This window comes from Taudactylus pleione, unplaced genomic scaffold, assembly GCF_031769625.1.
Source record: "Taudactylus pleione unplaced genomic scaffold, aTauple2 ptg000326l, whole genome shotgun sequence".
Lineage (NCBI taxonomy): Eukaryota > Metazoa > Chordata > Amphibia > Anura > Myobatrachidae > Taudactylus > Taudactylus pleione.
The window spans coordinates 8,669,098-8,694,790 of NW_028284727.1; the positions used below are offsets into that span (position 1 = coordinate 8,669,098).

At 39.2% G+C, this 25,693-nt stretch overlaps 1 protein-coding gene across 1 annotated transcript in view; it reads left to right on the forward strand.

Moving 5' to 3' along the window:
- Nucleotides 1-25,693, forward strand: part of LOC148509478 (uncharacterized) — a 621,587-nt gene that overhangs the window by 363,464 nt on the left and 232,430 nt on the right. Inside the window, exons 31-32 of the mRNA XM_088443077.1 lie at nt 11,881-11,925; nt 16,909-16,950. Coding sequence (XP_088299203.1) covers nt 11,881-11,925; nt 16,909-16,950 — 87 coding nt within the window. The remainder of the gene's footprint in view (nt 1-11,880; nt 11,926-16,908; nt 16,951-25,693) is intronic.

Below are 25,693 nucleotides of genomic sequence, written 5' to 3' on the forward strand. Positions count from 1 at the left end.
AATATGCTAATAGTTCCAAAGCTTACCAGAGCATAGGGGTGCTCTCTGCTACCTTCTCATTTGCATCTGACATCATGTACCAGTGTAAATATCTGTAACATCAATGCACATCAACCAACCATGCAGCCCTTGCGGAAGGTCTGACCAGTCACAAATACAACGGCTCTTCTGATGCACAGAGAGCTTGCATGCTGCATATCAGATGGCAATGGATAATTTATGTGCGACCATGTAACGGCATTTAAACGGTAAGACACACCAGCGTTTTTCTAACCACCCCCCATTACCTTCCCAAATGCTACCTACCTGTCACTTACTTCGCGAATGGGTTCTCTGTACATGCAAAATCGCAAGACAACAGCAGTGCATGCACAGTGCAACTTTTACACATGTGTAATATAAAAAAATATCTAATTCTGCATAAACTTCGCCATTGTGTACATCTGTGAATCAGGCCCTTAGTTAACCAGTGATTATCAGGATTCTGACCTCGGCTTCCTTCTGACCCTGTTAAAAATGAACCAATTTTGGCTTGCCTCTAACCTCCAACTGCTTTAACCTTTTTATACTCCATTGCCTGCCCTGGTTACCGGCTTCTGTCTGCTTAACCATCCATCATCCACACTGCGGTTTAATATCTGCTCCTGTTGCTTATATCTGCTACACGCCATTAGAGAATCCTGATAGAGGGCTACAACCTGCATCCAACTCCCCTTGCCTGGATCTTCGGCAAAAACCACCAATACATGAGTCTAGCATAAGCCTATATCTAACGGGCTGTTAAGATTCATCAAATCTATGGGTTTATGTGACAAGATGTGTAAAACTAGAGATGTGAGGTTTGTTTTTCCTGAAAAATGAACACACGTGAACTTTGGGGTTCTGAGTCGAATCAAGTCCTAGCTCGGATCACTTTTGGGGTTCTGAGTAGAACCGAGTCCCGGCTCGGGTCTGCTGTAAGTTCAGAATTTTGATTTAAAAACCAAATCTATGGTTTTGGATTGCTTGTAAACAAGTCCAATTTAAATGGTTTTATCTATTTTTATAAATTTTAAAGAAATCCAAAACAGAATCAAAACACTTGAGGGTGGTTTTGGCAAAATTAAAACCATAATATTCGAGGGTGAATTTACCAAAACCATACACGGGGGTTCATGAACATCTCTATATAAAACATTTGCACTACAGCCTCATGCTTTAAATTGTCGCAGAACTACAACTACTTCTAATAACCATTAACTAATTTTCTTATATATAAGTTTGTTTTATACATCTGAAAGCAATTATCATGCATTTCTGATTTGGCCTAATCAGTATATAAATACATTTCTGTACACTACTGTACAATATAGCATGTTAACATGCAGATGAAAAATAGATTTGCAAACCAATATACAGTAATATATGAAGTCATCTCCATTTTGTATGCAAACATTTTTAACTAAATGCTGAGTTCAAAATTTCACATACAGTAGTTATACTCTTCAGTAAATAAAAGCAGACAATGGGATATTAACCAGTAGAGCAAGTAATATGGTAGAGGGTGAGTGACAGAAACAGATCAGCAACCTGCATCGGAGTCAACTAGGTGCACTAATGACACCTTTTTATAAATAGTCCTGTAGACAGTCATCTTCATCTTGTTTTACTTCCTGGCCATTGGGCCTGTTTCAGAGATGTATGCTAATACTACCGCACCTGTGAATTGTATGCTGTGTGAAAATATCCAAACGCTGCAGTCAATGGCAGTTTCGCAAATCCAAGTGACTGTGTATAAAGATGGAGGTCCTATGCCTACACATTCCAAGTCAAAATGGCAGAATAGCGCACTCAAAGTGCCCTTTTGTGTGTTCAATAAAATGTGAGCAGAGATACTTTTGAGAAAATGTAATTTTAACCTGCTTCACTTCAGGATTGGATTATGTGATTGAAAACACATGATTTCCAAGATGATGTTTTGACTTGTGACAAGGTTACATTTTTGTGAGCAGAATCAAGCTACTCGGCAACCTTAAGTTTGATTCTGTTGGATTTCTCCAATTTCCGAACCACTCATCTCTTCTATCTACCCATATGCAGGATATGACAGATTTCTAGATGATCAAAGACTGTGCCTAGTGAAAATTGCAAAACTGAGGCAAGACATTCCCATGGCTCCTAAATGGTGGCAGATTTTTCCTAGGGGTTGCAGGGCTGCGGCCCCCTCAGTAAAATCTGCCACTTTATTGAGCCAGTTGCAGTCTGTAACTGCACTGGCTACACTGTGACTCATAGTGGCTTCCCATTGGAAGTACTACCTTCCAGTCACACACAGGACAGGCAGCCCCAGAGGGAAGTATTTTCTCCCCCTGGGACTGGCAGTCAAGGCTGCAATTAGCAGAGTGGAAGCCGCTGCTCTGCCTCTTTATAAATTGTAGATTCTACTGTAACTATTTGTTTACATAGATTTGTGTGGTGCACATTAATCAGTCGATAAAGAACAGTATTTAACTGGAATAATACTTACAATATTGCTAATAGCTAAACATATATAAACCCAATTACTTAGAAACTACAAAAAAATGAGCAATAAGTATACTATATTCTTAATATACTAAAATTATACATTAGTACAAAAAAAAAATAACACTGGGCTTTTGAGTCTAACTTTTACCCACCAACATCATTCTATACTTGTCGTGAGTGGTTTAAAGATGTAAGATAATCTCTTAATTAGCTTTCTTCCAGCAAAAGCTGACCTAGAAACTCAGCACGGTATTTAATGGTGTATTCAATAAATCTTGATCAAATTGCAAATTAAAATAATTATACTTTTGTAATTACTTAGGTGGAATGGACTGTGGGAATGAAAGGAAATTGTAAAACTTCAAATTAAATTAAAAGGAACATCTTCATCTAATATTAGGAGCTATGTCAGAAAGAATAGCAATAAAACTAAAAGTAATTAAACAAATAATAAAGTAGGATGTGGCTGCCTCATATATGTAGCTATGCTATAGTGCATTAGTGCATACAATAGGTGAGGCTTCTATTTAAAAAAAAAATAACTAATGCTTTTCTCAACTGGTGCACTCATGCCAATTTAATCAAACTGTCATTAGATTTTTGAACTATAGACCCACATGGGAATGGAGCGCAGGCTGAACATAAAGGGGCTGATGCACAGTTGCATCAAATCTACTACAGGGAGCATTGCTATTGAGGGCACTAATACAGGGAGCATTACTATTGGGGGTATTACTACAGGGAGCATTACGACTGGGGGTACTACTATACTACTGGGGCCATTACTATTGGGGGCACTACTACAGGGAGAATTACTATTGGGGACACTACTACAGGGAGAATTACTACATGGGCATTACTACAGAGGGCACACCACTCCGGGGGCACTGCATAAGGCACACCACTCCTGGGGGCACTGCATAAGGGGCACTACTACTGGGCGCACTGCATAAGGGGCACAACTACTGTGGGCTCTGAATAAGGGGCACTGCCACTGTGGGCACTGCATAATGGACACTACTACTGGGGGCACTGTATAAGTGGCACTAATACGGGGGTATTGTATAAGGGGCACCACTTCTGGGGGCACTACCACTGAGGGAACTGCATAAGGGGCTCTACCACTGTGGGCACTGCATAAAGGGCACCACTCCTGGGGACACTGCATAAGGGGCACCACTCCTGGGGGCACTGCATAAGGGGCACCTCTACTGTGGGCTCTGCATAAGGGGCACTACCACTGTGGGCACTGCATAAGTGGCACTGCCACTACTGGGGCACTGCATAAGGGGCACCACTATTGGGGCACTGCATATGGGGCACAACCACTAGTGAAGGCACTGCAAAAAGGGCACTACTTGTGGGGGCACTGCATAAGTAGCACCACTACTGGGGGAACTTCATAAGGGGCACCTCTACTGTGGGCTCTGCATAAGGGACATTGCCACTGTAGGCACTACACATGGGGCACTGCCAGGACAGGGGACACTGCATAAGGGGCACCACTACTGGAGGCACTGCATAAGGGGCACTACCACCACAGGGGGCACTGCATAAGAGGCACTACCACTACTGGGGGCACTACATAAGGGGCACCAGTATAGTGGGCATTGCATAAGGGGCATTAATGTTGTGGGCACTGTATAAGGGGCACTACTTCTGTGGGCATTATGTGTATTAGGGTCACTACTACAGTGGGCATTGTGTATAAGGGGCACTACTGTGGGCATTGTGTAAAAGGGGCACTACTGTGTGTCATAAAATGAATAAGGGACACTACTATGTAGTGTAATGTGAATCGGGCACTATGTGCGGTGTAATGTGAATAAGATTGTGCTACTGTGTGGTGTAATTTGAATTTAGAATACTATTGTGTTACCACACCCCTTTGTTTTTAGACCACACCCCTTTTTCAGCGCATCGGGCACTATGGGCCTGATTCAGACACGTTCACAAGCAGCAGCTCGCTCGTATGTGGCTGATGTTATGCATTTGCACATGAGTATGCATCGCAGTGCGTGAACTAGTTTGAGGGATCGGGAGGCGCTCGCTCACCCAGCAAAGATAGCCAGTGGAATGAGTAACAGGAGTGGCCATTTGTAGGTGGGAACAGGGGCAGGGCGGTAGTAACGGGGGAGTGGAGGTGCGAACGAAGGGGTGCCTGAGTGTTTCAGCACTGTATCAGAGGCATGCACAATTAACAGGCAGCGTCAGAGTACACGTCAGCTGGTTGATTTCTAAACAGAACTGCTCGCAATGCTTAAGGTAGGGTACAGTCAACCACAAGCAATGCGGTCTGTTCCGATGGTTCTCAATGCACCGATGGTTGTATATACTTCCTGGAGCTGACGTACGCTAGTGAGCAGCTAAATACAGGCTGGTGGGCATCTATAAACACAAAGTGATCGTTCGCAAAGACTTAGAGGGGTATTCAATATGAAAGGTCAACTTCCCTGGCGAAGTTAACGTTTCATATCGGAGTTTTTTTTCTGCGTAAAGGTATGGTGCGCGCTCCCACTTATCCCCGTATTCAAAATAAAATTAACGAAAACGGGAAACTCCGAAGTTGAATTTGCGTAAAGTTAAGAATTTTTCCTTAAAATAATTGTAAGACCCCCCTAAAGTTGTAAAAACATGGGGGAACACTATGGGTACCCCCGTTTTAGCCTGTAATTGAAAGTCGGGGATTTAAATAGCCGCAGCAGGTGTTTTTTTTCCGACATTGAAGAAGTGATGCAGAAGAGCACTTAGGTTATTTTTTTCATTTTTTTAAGTGGTCCCATCAAATTTGGGGTACATGAAAATGGGTACTAGCATATTTTTAAGTCCCTAAAGTTAGTTTTTAAAAATTCTGCATTTGTGCACCTGCCGCTATAATTCTATTCTAGAAAACATCTGCCGCATACATGCAGAATAGCCCTGAACCTATTTCCCTATTGTTTAACAATTTTTTCCCATTTTTTTTTGCACCCCAATTTTTAAATTAATTTTTTGGGGTGTCCCTATTTTTTTTTTAACTTTTTTTGACACAGTTCTTTTTTAAATGTCAATCTCAGGGGTGCAGGCTATTTTTTTTAAGCCTGCACCCCTAAACCTCAATTCTGCACTTTTTTTCGACACCTATTCAATGGTGAAAAGTTATCATCGTTTTTTATCAAAGACTTTTCAAAACTGCGATAAGTCTTTGAAATTGAATACGGTGTAAAACTAAAACCAGTATATTAACGCAAAAAAGTTAAAAAGTGCGATATTAACGCAAAAAATTATGTTATCGCATCCCCCTAATAGTGGGCATGTTTATTCCTTGCCGTACGATCATCTGCCTTGAAGTCACTTAGCTGAATTTGCATACACTGGGAGTGAGTGGCCACATCTAGCGAATGGGTCTGCATCAGACCCTATGTGCGGAGTAATGTGGATAAGAATATGCTACTGTGTGGCGTAATTTGAATTTGGAATACTAATGTGTGACCACTCCCCTTTCTTTTGAGACTACACTCCTTTTTTACACACGCCTCTATGGTGCTCACTATCCCTTTATTTAAAAATGTGCAGAGGGCGGTGGTGAGTTTCACCACTTCTCTAGAGCCACTTTAAGCACTGGGGGTGATGCGTTCGCAGAGATGAGTACATAGTTAAGGACCCATTTAACAACAAGACATAACTCTGTTAGTGAAAATAGATTTAGAATGGAAAGGCGCTGTCAAAAGCAGCTGGTTCAAAAGGAGTGTGTCAAACTCCAATATAGATACAATACTGAAAAGAAAAGGGTGGGATAACCAGCGCTAGGTATCAATAATAAATGGGTAATTCAGAGGTAAGTACCACTAACAGTAAATAATTGTATCACACTACATAGAATAAATAATCACATAATAATAATAATAATAATAATAATAAGTTTTGATAGAAGTGTTAATAACTCCCTTGTTCAATGATTTCATACGGCTTGGTTCATAGTACATAGACATTTAATAAAAAAGCATCAGAGCACAAAGGCCCTCATTCAGACCCACTCGCGAGCGGCTGTCGGCTCGCAAGTGGGTCGATGGTCCCCACTGCGCATGCGCACGACGGAGGGAGCTCCGTCGTGCGCATGCGCGAGACCCGACAAGCGAAGGACTTTCCTTCGCTCGGAGTGTCTCATCAAAGGGGGCGTGCTGTCGATGGTGACTGACAGCACGCCCCCTTTGGTGGGCGTGCCGGGGGCGTGCCTGCCAGACGGAGGCGTTCCCAAGGGAATGCCTACCGTCTGAAGCCGGCCCCACTGACATCACTAGTGATGTCAGTGGGAGTGATTTTGGCTCTGATAGAGCCAAAATCACTCCTGACCGTGCGGTTGAAAAACCCAACTGCAGGCTTTTGCTCGCAGTTTCAATGGTCGCGATGGTCAAGACCATCGCGACCATCATTTTGCATGCTCGTATATGCTGTGGGTGGTGACCCACAGCTATACGAGCGTCCAGGAGGACGCTCCATATTAATGGAGGTGGGCCCTGATTCAGAGCGAGTGCTCTGGTCAGAGCCTCCGGCTCTGAATCAGGGCCAAAATTCATACTTAAAAAATCAAAACATATATGAAAAAGTAAAATAAATAAATGAATAAATAAAGAGCAATGGTATTCTGATCCTGAGTTAATGTAAAATAGGTATTATCTCAGTCTATTGAAATCCACTGTCCATAGAAAATTATATGATTAAAAATCAGAGTCAATGTGACAGTCATAAACTTATTAGCAGCATTCATATAAAGAAATGGAGTCAGATGTCGGGGCAATCCGGATGATTGTCCAGCAAATGTTATAGGTATATTACCAGCCTTTTAGAGTACTCCATGTGACTTTATTTCCTGTTCAGCAGATGAATGGCTGAGTAAGTGGCTGAAAAGAGGTGAAAGAGATGCTGATCCGGAACCTCCCATTATAGTCTCCAATTCAGTGTAGTATTCCAGGGTTGCCAAACGTGTTTTGTTGTGGAAGACCCCCACAACTTCGTCAGTAGCTTAGATGGATAGTGATCCCAGGGTAGGGTTTATGTACCATTATACTAATTGAAAATTGGAAGCAGCTGTAAATATTGCAATCAATTAGAACCAAGCTGTATGTATAATCAGATATAGGGAGTAAATATAATACAGGAGACCATAAATACATATAACAAACATATAGATTTATTCATATTCCTGAGTAAAAACATATACAAAACATAATCTGGTGCGTACCTGCACTCACACAATTTCGGGCCACGTGACATGGACCCTTCTCTCGTAGTCACGTGCACCAATAGGATTCTGATTAGAGCGGCTCGATATGTCAGCGGTCATGTGGTATAAATACACACATGCCGCTTGAACGTCAATCGCTCTGTGAATGTCTCAGTCCATCAGTGATCACATGGTATAAATAAACCATGTCATCAAGAGTCACTGACTCGGTAGGATCCAACATTCCTCACATAGAGCAACTTCTGGGAAATCCCCGATGAAAATTCTTCCTCCATTTATTAGCACATGGACTAAATTGCTACACTGTGCAATACAAATATCTCATCCAATTGCTATTTTGAATCTGCCATACCATATATATAATCCCATGTTACAATTATCCCTATTTACATATCAATAAGTGGTCTGTTCATGTCATCACCAATGGAAAAAGTTGGCATTCCACAATCTAATCTATCATATAACCAGGTGGTCTTAATAACTAAGGTGACAAAATATACAATACTGTTGTTTGGATCCATACTATACATACAAAATTGTTAACACATAGTTAGAATGTATACCCATAAGGGCTAGATAGATCAGAATTGTTGTATACAAATTTTGAAAAAAAAGGATTCAGTCTATTACCAAGAAAAATCCAAAATTAAGAGAGATATGCCATTTATTTGCAAATATAATTCATGCCACAGGGAGATTAAAGAAATTATTAATAAGAACTATCGAATCTTACATCAAGATAACTTCCTAAGAAATGTTCTGCCTCTCAAACCCTCTGTGATATATAGAAAGAACAAGTCTCTCAAATCTATTCTAGCTCCTCGCCATCTAAGGACTCATAAGAACCCATTGGAGACTCTATCTTCTAAGACTATAGATCAATGGCTTCCTATTAGACCTCCTGGGTTCCACCATTGTGGAAAGGGGAGATGTACGATGTGTCTCCATACCCCCCAAAAAACTACTGTTATACCTTTAGATACAGATTAGGATTCCTATACATTGGGTCATTTTATGAATTGTGATTCACTTTATATCATTTATCTCATTACATGTGATTGTGGCCTTAAGTACGTGGGCCGCAAGACCAGACCACTAAAGATACTGTTTCTGGAACACTGTGGAAACGTCATTAAAGGTGTAAGGACTCATAGTTTGTCTCTACATTTCTTGAACAAACATAACAGTGATCCAAAAACTTTGATGGTAGTGGGTCTTGAGCTTATCAACACCACCACCAGGAGTGGTGACAGGTTTAGGACCCTATGTCATCAGGAGGTATACTGGATATTTAAACTAAACTCATTACATCTGGAAGGTTTAAATTAAACAGTCAAATTCAACTCCATTCTCTAGTTTTTCCCTGTTCAGTCGATATGGTCAGATTGGGTAGATAGGGTCCCCATCACCATATCTGTCCCCCTTCGAAGAACAGAGTTCTCTACCAATAGGGATATTGAGATTAGCTTATTTAAGGTTTCATACCATGTGTCTCAATTTACTAGAGACAAACACCTGTTTCTGTATAACATGCTCCTATACATTTTGGGTATATGTGGTCCATATCTATCTAGACAAGATATAGATTTTTTTTTCCTTTTTTTTTAAATCAGTTTATCATTTTATGTTTACATCTATATTAATATCCATATACACCTTATGGGTATACATTCTAACTATGTGTTAACAATTTTGTATGTATAGTATGGATCCAACCAACAGTATTGTATATTTTGTCGCCTTAGTGGTTAAGACCACCTGGTTATATGATAGATTAGATTGTGGAATGCCAACTTTTTCCATTGATGATGACATGAACAGACCACTTATTGATATGTAGATAGGGATAATTGTAACATGGGATTATATATATGGTATGGCAGATTCAAAATTGCAATTGGATGAGATATTTGTATTGCACAGTGTAGCAATTGAATCCATGTGCTAAAAAATGGAGGAAGTATTCTCATAGGGGATTTCCCAGATGTTGCGCTATGTGAGGAATGTTGGATCCCACCGAGTCAGTGACTCTTGATGACATGGTATATTTATACCATTTGATCACTGATGGACTGAGCCATTCACAGAGTGACCGATGTTCAAGTGGCATGTGTGTATTTATACCACATGACCGCTGACGTATCGAGCCGCTCTAGTCAGGATCCTATTGGTGCACGTGACTATGAGAGAAGGGTCCGTGTCACGTGGCCCGGAAGTGTGTGAGTGCAGGTATGCACCAGATTATGTTTTGTATATGTTTTTACTCAGGAATATGAATAAATCTATATGTGTGTTATATGTATTTAAGGTCTCCTGTATTATATTTACTCCCTATATCTGATTATACATATGGCTTGGTTCTAATTGATTGCAATATTTGCAGCTGCTTGCAATTTTCAATTAGTATAATGGTACATAAACCCTACCCTGGGATCACTATCCATCTAAGCTACTGACAAAGTTGTAGGGGTCTTCCACAACAAAACACGTTTGGCAACCCTGGAATACTACACTGAATTGGAGACTATAATGGGAGGTTCCGGACCAGCATCTCTTTCACCTCTTTTCAGCCACTTACTCAGTCATTCATCTGCTGAACAGGAGATAAAGTCACATGGAGTACTCTAAAAGGCTGGTAATATACCTATAACATTTGCTGGACAATCATCCGGATTGCCCCTACATCTGACTCCATTTCTTTATATGAATGCTGCTAATAAGTTTATGACTTTGTCACATTGACTCTGATTTTTAATCATGTATTTTTCTATGGACAGTGGATTTCAATAGACTGAGATAATACCTATTTTACATCAACTCAGGATCAGAATACCATTGCTCTTTATTTATTAATTTATTTATTTAATTTTTTCATATATGTTTTGATTTTTTAAGTATGAATTTTGTGCTATGATGTTTTATTATTAAATGTCTATTTACTATGAACCAAGCAGTATGAAATCATTAAACAGGGGAGTTATTAACACTTCTATCAAAATGTATTATTATTATTATTATTATTATTATTATTACTATTATGTGATTATTTATTCTATATAGTGTGATAGAATTATTTACTTAGTGGTACATACCTCTGAATTACCCATTTATTATTCATCCCACCCTTTTCTTTTCAGAACTCTGTTAGTACTCGCTAAAAGAGTTATATCCTCCTTTCAGTATTTAAAAAACAGCAGCAAGTCTCTGTGCTGCTCATGCCATCTAAAGGTGGTAATAGTGATACGGTCTCTATTGCTGACAATGGGGACCTAGCAACAGCCTTTCCCACTTCAGTAGAGCCTTCCAAGCATTGCCAAGTCCCTACTGGGTGAAACTGTGATGCGCATATGCAGACTGGCCATCAAGCATGCTCATGACACATCAGTACAGCGCTAGAAGTGGAGGATGCCACAGATGAGGGGCAAGAAATGTTAAATACCAATGGAATATTAATTAGAATCACTGTGATAATAAACAATATATACCACTGGTTATAAGTAATGTTATTAAATGGAGTCCCTAGTTCCATGATTGCAATGCAATTGTAATTGCAGCCAACTTGTGTAAAATCTGAATCAGCCTTATAATCTCTTGACTTTCAATTTTCTTTTTTATTTACTGTGTGACTTGCATTGTGGAGAATGTTAAAAATCTTGGCGTGTTTCTGTGGTTGAGTAGTCCATAAAAAATATATGAAATTGTTGTTCATAGATTAAGAGCGCTGCTCCTAGGTCTATGGTAGTTTGGTAGTTATAATTCATCAAATAATACTTGAAATGTATTTTATTATTTTGAATAGAATTTTCTTTTATCAATTTTGTTGTTCTATTTTTGGATGTGTACATGCATTTTATTTTTAGTGGGGAAAACTTTTTTCATATTTGGCAACGCTTCAGTGTGACCCCATGAACTAATTTAGCAGCTGCTGAGCAATTTTCTAGAAAGTTGCAGTATAGCACTTATCTCATCTCCACAATGACAAATGTGTGTCTTAGATTGTTTCATATTACAAATGAAATTATACATTATTATTATTATACCTGACAATTAACAGCAATCTTTACATTTTCTAATATTTCTTGTGTGCATTGCATACTCATATTTAACACAGTTTGACAGTATCTTACTTTACCATTATTTTCTTCTTGCAGCAGAGCTACATAAAGAAAAAACATCCAAAATAAGACTAAAGAGAGGTAAGCTATAACAAGTATACTTAGTATTGTACTGGATAGAGGAAATGGTTACGGTTATAGTAACATAACATGTTGTGAAAACAATGAATATGCATGTTCCATTACTGAAAATTCATTTCCTGTGATAGTTAAATAAAAATGCTGTCCTAAAATCATATATTAAGAATGAATTGCAGTAAGAAAAAAAAGCTTTATAATTATACTCATATTTTGGTCCATGCATGATTGTTCATCAGGAGAACCCAAAAGTTTAGATGAACCCGAGCTCTCTCTTGTAGTTGTCTAATATGTTTTACATGTCTGATGAAAAACCTTACACGAACCAAAATGGCAAGATAAATGTGTAGTTCTTGGGTTTTATTGCTTTAGCATTTTTATGTATCTTTTCTAAGTGTATTTAATTTGTAATTGTCCTTTATTTCCTTCCTGCTATGTCATATTTTTTAAGAAGGTAAGGATAGATCAACCTGTAGTATCTGATCATTGGAATATTCACAACAGCACAGATTATTTGAGAAGATGAGTAGGCTGGGAGCATGAAGCTCCAGCAGTTGGAATATCTCGAAGCATGCACAGCACTGGTTACACCTCTGTTGGTACACTGAACACTGTCATGGGGAATGAATACTGGAAATTAGGCAGCCACAGGCATATGGTCTTAGGAGTAGGGTCCCCTGAACAGCATAGCATATTGTAGTGATTTGAGGGTTTTTTCAAAATTATGTAGAAATATTGAGGTCTGTGTATTTATATTTCTTGTTACTTGTGTTCTAGTTACAGTTTATTTTATTAGTGAGTTTAGTGTGTAGGTACAGTATTCTATTATTTCTGGAGATTTCAATATACACACACACCAAAATACTGTATATCAAAGGATGGGTAAATATTATATATAAGTGTGCATTTATACAAGAGTATATGTGCTATATTGGAGAGTTGGCATGCCAGCATAGCCAATGCACTTGGCTTTAGACAGTGTTTGAGTGTTAGAATTATTAGGCCTCACTCCAGCTACCATGACCTCCACACTACACTGACATTGTAAAATATTGGTGGTGATAAATTAGCTACATGTGTGTATGTATTCCAACTGTAAGGCAGTCTTAGTTTGGTATTTGTCAATGGAAATAACTTTCATCCCATAATCTCACTACCCTCCCCTGATATTCCAACCTCCCTAACATCCATTTTCAGGGTATGGTGGTGGAGCTGTGGGATAGAAAGCAAGCTACATTGGCGTCATCCTTGACTGCACCATTATCTTCACTCTCATTCCTTGTGCTGTCACCTTATTCTTGGAAATACAATACTGAGCAAAAGTTTCAGGCAGTTATAGAAAAAAGGCTGCAAAGTAAGAATGTTTTCAAAAATAGAAGTGCTAATAGTTTATTTTTTATCAATTCACAAAATGCAAAATGAATTAACAATAGAAATTTAAATCAAAGCAGCATCAATTCTTCTACACATGCACAAAGTCAATGATTTGTAGGAGTAAAGCCAGGTGAATAAATTAACCAATTACACCAAACAGGTGATAATGATTACCATTTCATATGTAGGTTGAAACATAGTCATTAACTGAAACATAAACAGCTGTGTAGGAGGCTTAAAGCTGGGTGAGGAACAGCCAAACTCTGCTACAAAGATGAGGTTGTGGAAGACAGTTTCATGTATCAAGTCATACACCATGGCAAGACTGAGCACAGCAACAAGACACAAGGTAGTTACACTGCATCAGCAAGGTCACTCCCAGGCAAAGATTTCAAAGCAGACTGGGATTTCAAGATGTTCTATTCAAGCTCTTTTGAAAAAGTACAAAGAAAGAGGCATCACTGAAGACTGTAGATGCAGGGAATTTTAGTGCTTCAGATGAAATACACATCGTGCTTACTTCCCTTCAAAATCAGAAGATGTCCACCAGTGCCATCAGCGCAGATATTGCAGAAACCAGTGGGACCCATGGAAAACCCATCTATTGTTCGGATAAGTCTGGCCAGAAATGGTCTTCATGGAAGAATTGCGGCCAAAGTCATACCTTCAACATGGAAACAAGGCCAAGCAACTAAACTAAGCAGAAAAACATAAGAAAAATGGCAGCAGGTGCTCTGGACTGAGGAGTCAAAATGTTAAATATTTGGCTCTAACAGAAGGCAGTTTGTTTGCTGAAGGGCTGGAGAGTGGTCCCATAATGAGTGTCTGCAGGCAACAGTGAAGCATGGTGGAGGTGCAAGTTTGGGGCTACATTTTAGCAAATGGAGTTGGGTATTTGGTCAGGATTAATGGTGTCTTCAATGCTAAGAAATATAGGCAGGTACTTATCCATCATGCAGTTCCATTAGGAATGCATCTGAGAGGCTCCAAATTTATTCTGCAGCAGAACAATGACCCCAAACACAAAGCCATTGTCATGAAGAACTATCTTCAGTGTAAAGAAGAACAAGGAGTCCTGGAAGTGAAATTATGGCCCCCCATCGAGCCCTAATCTCGACATCATCGGGTCTGTCTGGGATTACATGAAGAGACTGAAGGATTCAAACAAGCCTACATACACATAAGATCTGTGGGTAGTTCTCAAAGATGTTTGGGATAACCTCCCTGCTGAGTTCCTTCAAAAACTGTGTGCAAGTGTACCTAGAAGAATTTATTCTGTTTTGAAGGCAAAGGGTGATCACACCAAATATTGATTTGATTTAGATTTCTCTTCTGTTCATTCACTTTGCATTTTGTTAATTGATAAATATAAACTATTGTCTCTTCTATTTAGCATTCTAACTTTGCAGCACTTTTTCCACACCTGCCTAAAACATTTGCACACTACTGTATTTCCTAAAAACGCCCCTTTCTGACTAATGTTATGACAAAACCCTTATCCATTCTCTCATTATCTCCCAGTATCTTTGACAACTATAACCTCCTACTACTGTACTTGTCATTCCCCTTACCCACTCTACAATCTGTTAAAAATTTTGTGAAAAATATGATTGTCCTCTCTAGGCAAACCACATTAGTTGTGCCACTCTTCAAATAGTTGCACTTGCTCTCAATTCCATAATTCCATTCAAGTTTCTCACCCTCACTTCAAACCCCATTATGTGATAAGCCCTCTTTCTTCTGTAATCTGTCTCTCACCTACACCTTTCCTCCTCACTATTAACCAACTCTTATTTGCATCTTCAAGATTTCTCTGCTCCCCACTTAAGGAATGCCCTACTGTGCCTCACCAGACTTTCCCCAGCCTTCATTCTTTCAAGTTCTCTTTCAAAACTCACCTATTCACTATCCTTCTGCAAAACTGGTTAGGATGTACTACCTCAAGTCTCTCATTTCCACTCCTGTACCTCTAGCACCTATAGATCCAGAATTGCCTTCTCCCTCTTGGATGTCATAAAAAGTGCCCTCTCTACCATCTGTCTCATGTTTACACCGCCTTCATTAATCTATTTGTTCAATTTACATGTAAAATTGTATTTTATATGATTTCTAACTCTGTCTGGTGCTGCAGAGTTTTGTCACAACTTACAAATACACAATGATTTTGTATGTCTCCCTTCATCATTCTCCTAAACTACCTACTTCATTAACCCACCAGCATCCCCCTTCAAAGTTGATGTTTGTGATTCTTGGATAATGCTTTCTGCTCATATAGCGGTATATCTCATGGTTAACATTGTCATTAAGTAAAGCTATCCATTTATAAAGACCAGGGGGATACTCCCCAAGCCAGTTTCTGGCTATTATAACCTTGGCCAAAGTGTCAATTTTAAAACATATTTATATACCGTACTGGGCAAAAGTTTTAAAAAAATAGAAGTGTTAATCATTTTTTCCTATTAACAAAATTCAAAGTGAATGAACAGAAGAGTAATCTAAATCAACTCAATAATTGGTTTGACCGCCCTTTGCCTTCAAAGCTGTACCAATTCTTCTAGGTACAGTAGACTTACACACAGTTTTTGAAGGAACTTACCAGGGAGGTTGTCCCAACCATTTTCGAGAACTAAACACAGATCTTCTGTGGATGTAGGCTTGCTCAAATCCTCTTCATGTAATCCCAGACAGACTTGATGATGTTGAGATCAGGGCTCTGTGGGAGCCATATCATCACATCCAGGACTCCTTGTTCTTCCTTTACGCTGAAGATAGTTCTTTATGAAATTTGCTGCATGTTTGGGATTCTTGTCCTGATGAACAATCAGATGCCTCCCTGATGGTATTACATGATGGATAAGTGCCTGCCTCTATTTCTCAGCATTAAGGACACCATTTATCCTGACCAAATCCCCAACTCCATTTGCTGAAATGCAGCCCCAAACTTGCCAAATCCACACGGATCGCAACGCTGTATTCACACAGACCCGGCTGATGTTTTGCAATCTGCGCACACATATGCATTGCATTGCACTTGTGCGGACCAGCCACTCCGATTGGGATGCGATCGCAGTGAGTACGCATAGGAATAGCATAGTGATTGACAGGAAGTGGCCATTTTGGGGTGGTGATGGGGAGTGGTCAGAGGAATGCAGGTGTGCCTGTATATTTGAATGCCATGACAGGGGCATGCATAATTACGCCGCAATGATTGCATACACAGCCTGAGTACTCATTGCATGTAGGAAGTTTAGCAGTTTGTGTATGAGGGTCAGGTCAACCACAACTGTGCATATGGATTCGATGGTTCTCGATGTTACCTACTGTAGCATCATACCTCATACGGTGCAAGATGCCCGGCATGGCTGAGAGGTGTAGTGTACCATCTGTTTCTTTAAAGTTTGCAGCTTTTTTGCCTAGCAGACACAGCAAAAAACCACTCAAAGTGTAATAGAGACATTGTGTGGGTTTCCGAAACAATAGGTGATTCCAATCATTTGTATTTCCAATTAGCCTGTATGTTTCAAATGCTGGAGCACAAAATGTAATTGTATACACATACTTGATAAATATCTCTGTTCACTTCATAGCTGACTTTTCTGTTGTGTTTTATAGAAGAGAAACCAAAGGTGGGAAAGCCTTCACCAAGAAAAGAAGGTAGGGACAATGTTTATTTCATGTCATATTTTTAGAACATGACCATTTAATATTGTAAAAAAGTTAAGGTGTGTACTATAGAGTTTCAAGTGACATTTTTAAGCTCTGTTTATTGAGTAATTGCCATGAGGAGTTGCTGTAAAGAGATCTGTCCTCTCTGCAAATAATCATTGGGTTTAAACTGTTGTGTATTATAAAGGCCAGTGTGACAGCCGAACTAAGGGGCCTATATATCAAAGCTTGACATGAGATAAAATTGTGAAATATATATCACCAACCAAACAGCTCCAAACTATCATTTATTAAACACAGCCTGCAAAATGTAAGTTAGAAGCTGATTGGTTGGTGATATATATCTCACAATTTTATCTCACATAAATCTTTGATACATTCCCCTAAGATAGAATAAAATGGCAAGATATATTGTTCTTCATGACACAGTAGTTAATTCTAATACTGCAAATGAATCATTATATCAGCCAGGTGAAAACTTTTAGATAATTCAAACTGCTTTTTTATGAACCACCCTGACTTGTGGAAGTGTCATCAGAGAGTAATGTGATTCCTGTGGATGTAAATTAAAAGCTCTGTGCTATTCTGAGTTGTGTGTATGGGAAAGGGATAGTCAGTTTCAGGTAGATCTCTTGCACCTAGCATGGGGATGGTGCAAGTGCAGATAGTAATGATGACAGTTGTGGCAACCAGCATAAAATCAATGAGCTGCACTGGAGTCACATTAGTATAAAGCAGTGTTTCCCAAACTCATTCCTCAGGGAGCACTAACAGTGCATGCTTTCCATTTTTCCTAATTGGTGCACAGCTCTATTCATTACTGGCTGACACATTTTAAAAGATCCACAAGTGGAGCTAATTATTACACTTGTGATTCTGTGAGGAGACCTGTAATCCATGCACTGTTAGGGGCCTATTCATCATCATCATCATCATCATATGGCCCCTGATAATTAAGTATCCACCTCACCGTGGGGATACTTATCACCGGAGCAATTCATCATTGCTCCGGTGCAGGGACAGCTGCTCCAAAAAAGCAGCTGTCCCTGTGATTAGTAGCACTGCTACAGAAACATACCTCTCCGGAGTACCACTTCAGCAGTACGGGGGTCCGGCGCTATAAAAATGACAGGAGAATGGCCGCCATTTTCCCATTGTTTGCACATGTGCAGTACAGGAAAAGTAGCCACCGCGGCCATTTTCCTGGTGACCTGCGTATACTCTATAGACTAGACTAGTGCCCAGAATCTATAACTCTGGCGCTGGCCATGCACAGCTCAGTGTACTGCCGGCTGCCGGTCAGATAGGAGGGGGCCCATGTTGGAGACTGCACACGGGCCCCATCCTCTCTAGAAATGCCCCTGGCAGCATTAATTACCTCTTCCTTCCGCCGGCTTCTGCGCATGTGTGACTGGAGGTTGCATAAAGCTGCTGGGGAGGCAGTGAGGAGGCAGATGAGGGATCCCTCTTCTCATCCCTGGAACTCCTTCCCATAGGAAGAAGTGGGGCTATGAGAACAAGTTGCATCTGAAAATGGCATTTGTTCTTGTAGGCAAAGTCCGAAAACTTTAAGTTTTCAGAGTTTGCCGAATATTAGTTGGTTCTATCAGATGCCTGATGATGAATGGCCTGTTACCTAAAATATGTATCATTTCCACATGGTTAACGGGCCATTTTAGTTATGATAAATAGGCCCTTTAGTGCTCCCCGAGCAATGAGTTTGGGAAGCACTAGTAATAAATCAGGCTTCCACAGCTGCCTGCAAGTACAGCCACTTTGCATGTGACTCAGATTCAGAACTATAGTGTGCTTCCTGTAATTGGTGAATATTAAAAAAAATTTGTAGTTAGCTGGTAACTATGACATTATTTCATCTATACAATATATTTAATGGATATATTCCTGTCTGTTCTCTAGCACATATTAGCCTAAAATTGATAATTAAAACATAACAACTGATTTTTAAAGTTATAATACCTGTAACAAGACAATTTTTTGTTGCAATGCTATTTTATAACAGCAGTATCTACGGCAAGAGGGTACCTATTTTTTTGTTTTGTTTTAACTAATGCAGTCAACAAAGTATATTTTATTTACGATAGTTGCTTAAAGTTGTGAATTGCTTAAAAAATCTGCAGTATGTTCTGCTGTCTTTTTGTGCCTTTACAGTCAAATCACACATGCACAAGTTGCTGGCAGTCTCTTATTAACACAGATCTCCATTCCCTAGTACTATAAAGTAGTGTCAGAACTATCATTCAGTGATAGGTGATTTCAAGTGTTTGCTTTGTATGGCTATTGCTCATACTCAAGTTTGCTTTCCTCTGTGCTGAGTTTGGCTCTTTCTCCTGACTATTTTTTTGCCTGCTACCATATACTTCTGACTATACTGTTTGTGGGAGTTTTACAAATTGCTGACCAAGCTACTGTATGGCCTAATCTTTGCTGTCTGCTTATACAGTGTACCAAACTCTTAAACAAAACCTGAATAATCATCTGTCTACACATTTTCATATTGTCCAATGTTTACTAGACTGTGGAAATGGACCACATTATTGCCCTAGTCCTATCTTCTGCTACTTGTGTCCACATACACCTTTCTGAAAATTGTGCCATGGCCTGCCATTCATGGCATCAGATAATTAGCCCAGACAAGATATAACTGTCGGGCCATGTGTAAGGAGGCTGAAATATAGTGCACTACCACTTTTCTGACAGCAGGTGGCATTTTTAGAAAAGTACACTGTAGCTGTGTAAGTAGAAAGCTGGAGAGGAAGATCCTGTATAGTAAGCTGCATCCCATTGCAGTGACAGACAGACTTTCAAAATGCCCTGCATACTTTGGCTACATATACAGTAAAAGTTCCTACAGAATAGAAAATAGCACTTGGAAATATGGCTCTAAATTTCATATACTGGAGCCATAAATAACATTCTTTGATAAATGACATACAGTAGAAAATAGCACTTGGAAATATAGCACCATATTTCATATGCTGAAAAAAAACTGTTTGCTATATTTCTAGCTGGAACTAGAACTCTATAACAGCAGCTGTCAGTTTCAGTTCATTTTCACTATGTAAGAGGTAAAAGACTTCAGTATTTGTCTGTAGGTGTTGTAGTGTAGGGGTAAGGAAATTAGGGTTTGAATCTCAGTGTAAACCTTTTTTTTCTCCAAAAATAAATTTTTATGATTTAATAATATAATATTATCAATAATATAATTTTAATAACAATAAAACTTTTTACAATAAAATCATATTTCATCTAGAGGGTATAAACAGTGTGTACAGTATGTGGTGATCAGAGTCAGTGAGGATGGCATGTGTGTAGCGATTTCTAAGTGATGTATTGTAGAAATTTCCCCTTGAAAATATGACTCCATATTTCTTATACTGAGCCATAAAAAAACATTTTAGATAAACAACCATGAGTGTGAACAGCCTTTTACCCTGTTATATCAGGTTTGCATCTATTTTTATATTTTTTTCAACTTTATTTTTTATTTTTATTTTTTCATGTCTTTTATGGACTTGTATTATCCTCCATGTATTTTTTGTATCTTTTATGTATGATTGAACATCTTGTGGGTCATTATACTTTTTAATTCATGATCACTCATTGGTGTTATGAGTGATCTGTTGTAATAAAATTGGATTTTTTACATTCACTTGGACATTATTAATATTTTTCTGGGAACTCATATCCTATGATAAGAGGGTTTTTACATGAGGATTAACAATCAAGATCTTAAGGATAAAGAAACCTTTATACGTTTAAAGTTCTTCATATTTACCATGAGCGGGGTACGCTCCTCATCTGTGGAGATTTATAAAGATACCTTGATGTAATTGATCCCTACACTCTTATAGTGAGTGGGGTACGCCATATTCTTTCTCCTTTCTGGTAGGGGGTATATATCTTTCTCTCACAGAGGTGAAATTAAAAGAAACCTTTTGATGCATGTAAATACACCACTGAGTGTGAGTTGGGGGACGCCTGCACCCATTTGAATGAGCCATCTTTATCATAAAGAATTATTTGTATATAAACTACCAAAACTATATTACACATGTATATTTTTTTATTATTTCTATGATATCACATATATGGTTGAGAATAAAGAAGGAAGAATAGTCTGGACTTCCATCACAGACACTATTTCCTCTAAAGGAACATAATTATTTTTGTCTATTCACCAGCGCCTTTTTCATTGAGTCACAACATTATTTTGTTTTATCTACAGGTACAGTAGTTTACTCTAAAAAATAGAAATATTGGTTAACATTGATGTTCCAGAACCAATGTTTAGGTCTAAACAATCTTTGTAGTCAATATTAAAAACATTGGTACTTCAATTCCAATGTTTTCTTTTGATATCCTATGTCTAGTGCACACACTCCAAGCATCAATCCTCCCCCCATCCCCATAATTGGCTCTGTGTGCTCCACTCCCCCACCCACTGCAATGTGACAGCAGCAGCTCTCCTCTTCCCTCCCCCTCTCTAATCATAGCTGTGGTGGTCTTTGTGCCTCCTCCCCTACCCAAAACACAACACCAGCCTTTCTACACACACTCCACTTCCCCGCACCCCAATACCAACCATTGGGGCCAAATGTAATAGGTAGTCAATTTTAGTAACAGTACAAACTCGCACTTTCTTGCACTTTTAAAAAGTGCAAGTTTGTGCTTAAACTCGCAAATTCAATAGCCTGCAAACTTTTCAGCTTGAGGCTACAACATATGCAAGTTTAGGCGAGTTTAGGACTATGTAAACTGACACCTTTTAATGCTAGTAGCATTAAAAGATGCGAGTTTTAGAGAAACCATCACAGATCAGTGAGATCCATTATGGCTTTTGTCTGTATTTTAAAATACAAATGACATGCACCCCTCCCCAAAAGCCCCAGGCTTTAAAAAGCCTGTTCTGGTTCTAAAAATACAGGTGTCAAAATGTGTAGGGGGCCCCTGCATATTAATAACCAGCACAGGGCTTTGCAGACCCAATGCTGGTTTTGGAAAATCAGGGGACAAAACAAGTAGGGGTCCCCTGAAAATTCAAAAACCAGCACCGAGCTGTTTCTAGCGGGGGGATAATGCCACAGCCAGGGAAAACCTTTCACCGGTTTCCCCGGCCAAAGCATTACCCCTGACCACTAGTCAGCCCAGGCCGGGGATCCCTGGGGAGTTTGGGACCCCCCAATAAAGGGGTTCCCCTCTCCAGGGCACCCCAAGCCTAGACTGATAGCCCAGGGCATCCCCAGCACCCTAGGGCGGTGGGTGCCGGGTTGATAGTGGTAGTATTTTGTGGAAATTACAGGGTTAAATATTGTCTTTAGTTGTAGAACCACACATACCAGCAAGCCTCCCCCGCATGCTGGTATTTGGAGAACCACAAATACCAGCATGCGGGGCATTATGGGCCTGCTGGCACTTGCAGTTCCACAACTAAAGAAATATGTAAAAAACAAACACACACCATGAAAGTAAAATTTTAATAAAACTTACCTGCACACTCATACTCAAACTCACATATACTCACCTAGTATCCAAAGTAATCCATGGGGGTACCTAATATAAAAATCCATACTCACCTCTCCTATGCATAGTTCACGTTCACTTCATTCCCTGTAAGCAATCAAAAGGTTAAAATAACAAACTGGGAGAAAACGTACCATGCCGGACTGAGCAAAGGAATGTGTGTGTACACATACATTTGCTCAGCGTAAATGATTGGGGCACATGTATGCCCCGTTATTGAAGGGACCACCAGCCAATCAGCGGGTATCTCCATTAGAGTGGCTCTCTGATTGGCTTTTTGTCCCCTGATTACAGAACCAGGACCAGCTCAACAAAGCCCTGTGCTGGTTTTTAATATACAGGGACCCCTACGCATTTTTGCTCCTGTAATTTTAGAACCAGGACAGGCTTTATAGAGCCCGGGTTGGTTTTGCTTTTACATAAGTACACACAGAAACATGCACGTATCTCATTCACATGTGCATGTTTCTGTGTTAACCTGACCTGCTCAAGATATACTCGATAGCCTGAAGAAGGTCTATTATTTGGGGACTTTTTGTTATCTTTTTTTGCGAGTCTAAAACAGACACCCTATTACATTGGGCAAGTTGATTGTTTTCAATGTGAAAACATCTGAATGCGAGTTTGAGAATGGAGATTTTTAGTAACTTTTAGTAGAAAAATTGCGCAATTTACCAAAACTGACACCCTATTACATTTGGCCCTAGGTCTTACCTTGCTCACAAGTATATAATTTTCCTGTTTGCTGAACATCTTGTAGAATTCTAGTTCCAGCTAGAAATGTAGCAACAGTTTTTTTTCAGCAAATTAAATATAGAGCCATATTTACAAGCTTCCAAGCGCTATTTTCTATGTCATTTATCTAAAATGTGATTTTATGGCTCCAGTATATGAAATACAGTATGGTATCATATTTTCAAGTGGTAATTTCTTCAGTACTGTATGTCTCTATGAAATACACACACACATCATCCTCACTGACTCTGATCCCCACATACTGTACACACTGTTCACACCCTCTAGATGAAATATGAATTTATTCTAAAAAGTTTTTTGCTATTAAAATTATATTATTGATAATATTATATTATTTAATGATAATATTATTATGCTATTATTATTATTATTATTATTATTATTATTATTATTGTTTTTAGTATTATTATTTTTATTATTATTATCATCATCTCTTTTTTTATTTATATAGCTCCACCTGTTGTCTGTAGAGCCATACATATAAAATACAAAATTACACACATTCAATACAATATAAAAAGGTCAAAACAGACAGGTCTTTCCTTCAATTATTATATTATGCCTAACCTCCCTAAGCCTAAATCTCAAATTCAGTATCGGGAACCTATGCAGTTTAGCAGTGTGCAGCGTACAGTTCAAGAAAGTGAGATACACATTTAGGTCTCTATTGTGCCAGTCCTACTCATTTCCTGAATGAGTGCTCTCTACAGACCCGCTCGCTAGGATGCATTTGCGTGTAGCCATATGCATCCAAAGTATGCAAATTCCACGCTCGCTAGCAAGACTTTAGCACGCCCACTATGTCTTACCATGTGATTGCGTTATGTATGTGTGTATGTAGATGCCCAAAAGCCTGTCACAAGACTCCCACTTTCGCTTAGTAACATACGTCATTTCCAGGAAGTGTATTGAACAATAGGTAACATCGAGTACCATTGGACCCATATGCAGAACTTGTGGCTGACCATACCCTACTGCAAGCACTGCGAGTGCTGCTGTGTGTAATTCAGCCATCTGATGTGTATGCTGACACTACCTCTTAATTATGCACTCCCCTGAAATGGCATTCTGATGCACAGACACACTTGCATTGGCACCACCACACCCCCGTTTCCATCGACTACTCCCTGTCACCACCCACAAATGGCATGTCCTGTCACTTATTCTAGCAGAGTTTCTATGTGCAGGGTGCGATCGCTTCGTTATCGCATGCACTGGTACGTGCATGCACACTGTGTCTTATACGCATGTGCAGATTGCAAACATTGGCAGGCTATGTGTGAATGCATCCTAGGGAGCAGGTCTGAATCAGGCCCTAAGCTCTTAGGAAATGCCAGAACCCCAATTCCTTAAGGGTGAGGATTAATGGATCGACAGTGCTGCGATCGTCATTTAGAGATCAACAATTAAAGTTCGACAGGGTCATTAGATCGACAGTATTAAGGTCTACTGTAACAGTAGATCGACATATTGTCAACCAGTATCAATTATCGACTGCTAAAATATTGAATATATAAGTCAGACATACTGTAATGGTCGACAGTGATTAGTTAGACAGTAGTAATAGTCAACAGTATGTTTATGTCTACAGTCAGAAGATTGAAAATTAAAAGGCCAAGAGTTAAAAGATTGACAGTGAAAAAGGCCGACAGAAGAAAGGTCTATAGGTATAAGATTGACAGTCAGAAGGTCAAAAGCTATGCAAAATCTTTAATTTTAAATAGAGTATGCCGACTAATTCAACCCGCTGCACTGTTCATTCTGAGTTCTGTTTGGAGTAGAAGTACTATAATCAGCAGCAGCTAGTTGATTTTAGTACTTTTAACTGTTGATCTTTTAAGTGTTGGCCTTTTAACTGTCAAACTTTTTACTGTCAGAATTTTAAGTGTTGATTTCTTAACTGTCAGCTTTTTAACTGTTGGCCTGTTAACTGTCTGCCTTTTTACTGTCAATCTTTTCATTTTCTGCCCTCTAACTGTCAACCTCATATATGTCTGTGAGTTAGCTATGTCAGCTTTTTACTGTGTCTGCACTATGTTTGTCGATCTTTGTTGTTTCCTGTCTATAGTATATCATGTTTATAAATAGTCCTTGTCAATCTTTGTTTTGTTGATCTAGTGTCCTTGTCAATCTTAGTGGTGTTGACATCCTATCCCTGTTGCCCTTTTTGTCGATCAAGTGGTGTCGCCCATTGCATTGTCGACCCATCATCCGTATACCATTCCTTAAAGGAGGGGGGATGACATCTCACTTCTGAAAGGTTTTTTATATGAAGTACTACAAATCCAAATAAAACATCTTCTGGATATTACCCACAATGAGGAAAACAGAAAGAAAGAACCAATGTCTTGAATAATATTTGTATGCGTATACTAATTTTCAATCAGGACATATATACTAGCTGAGTTTGCATATAACTACTGTCAACATTCCT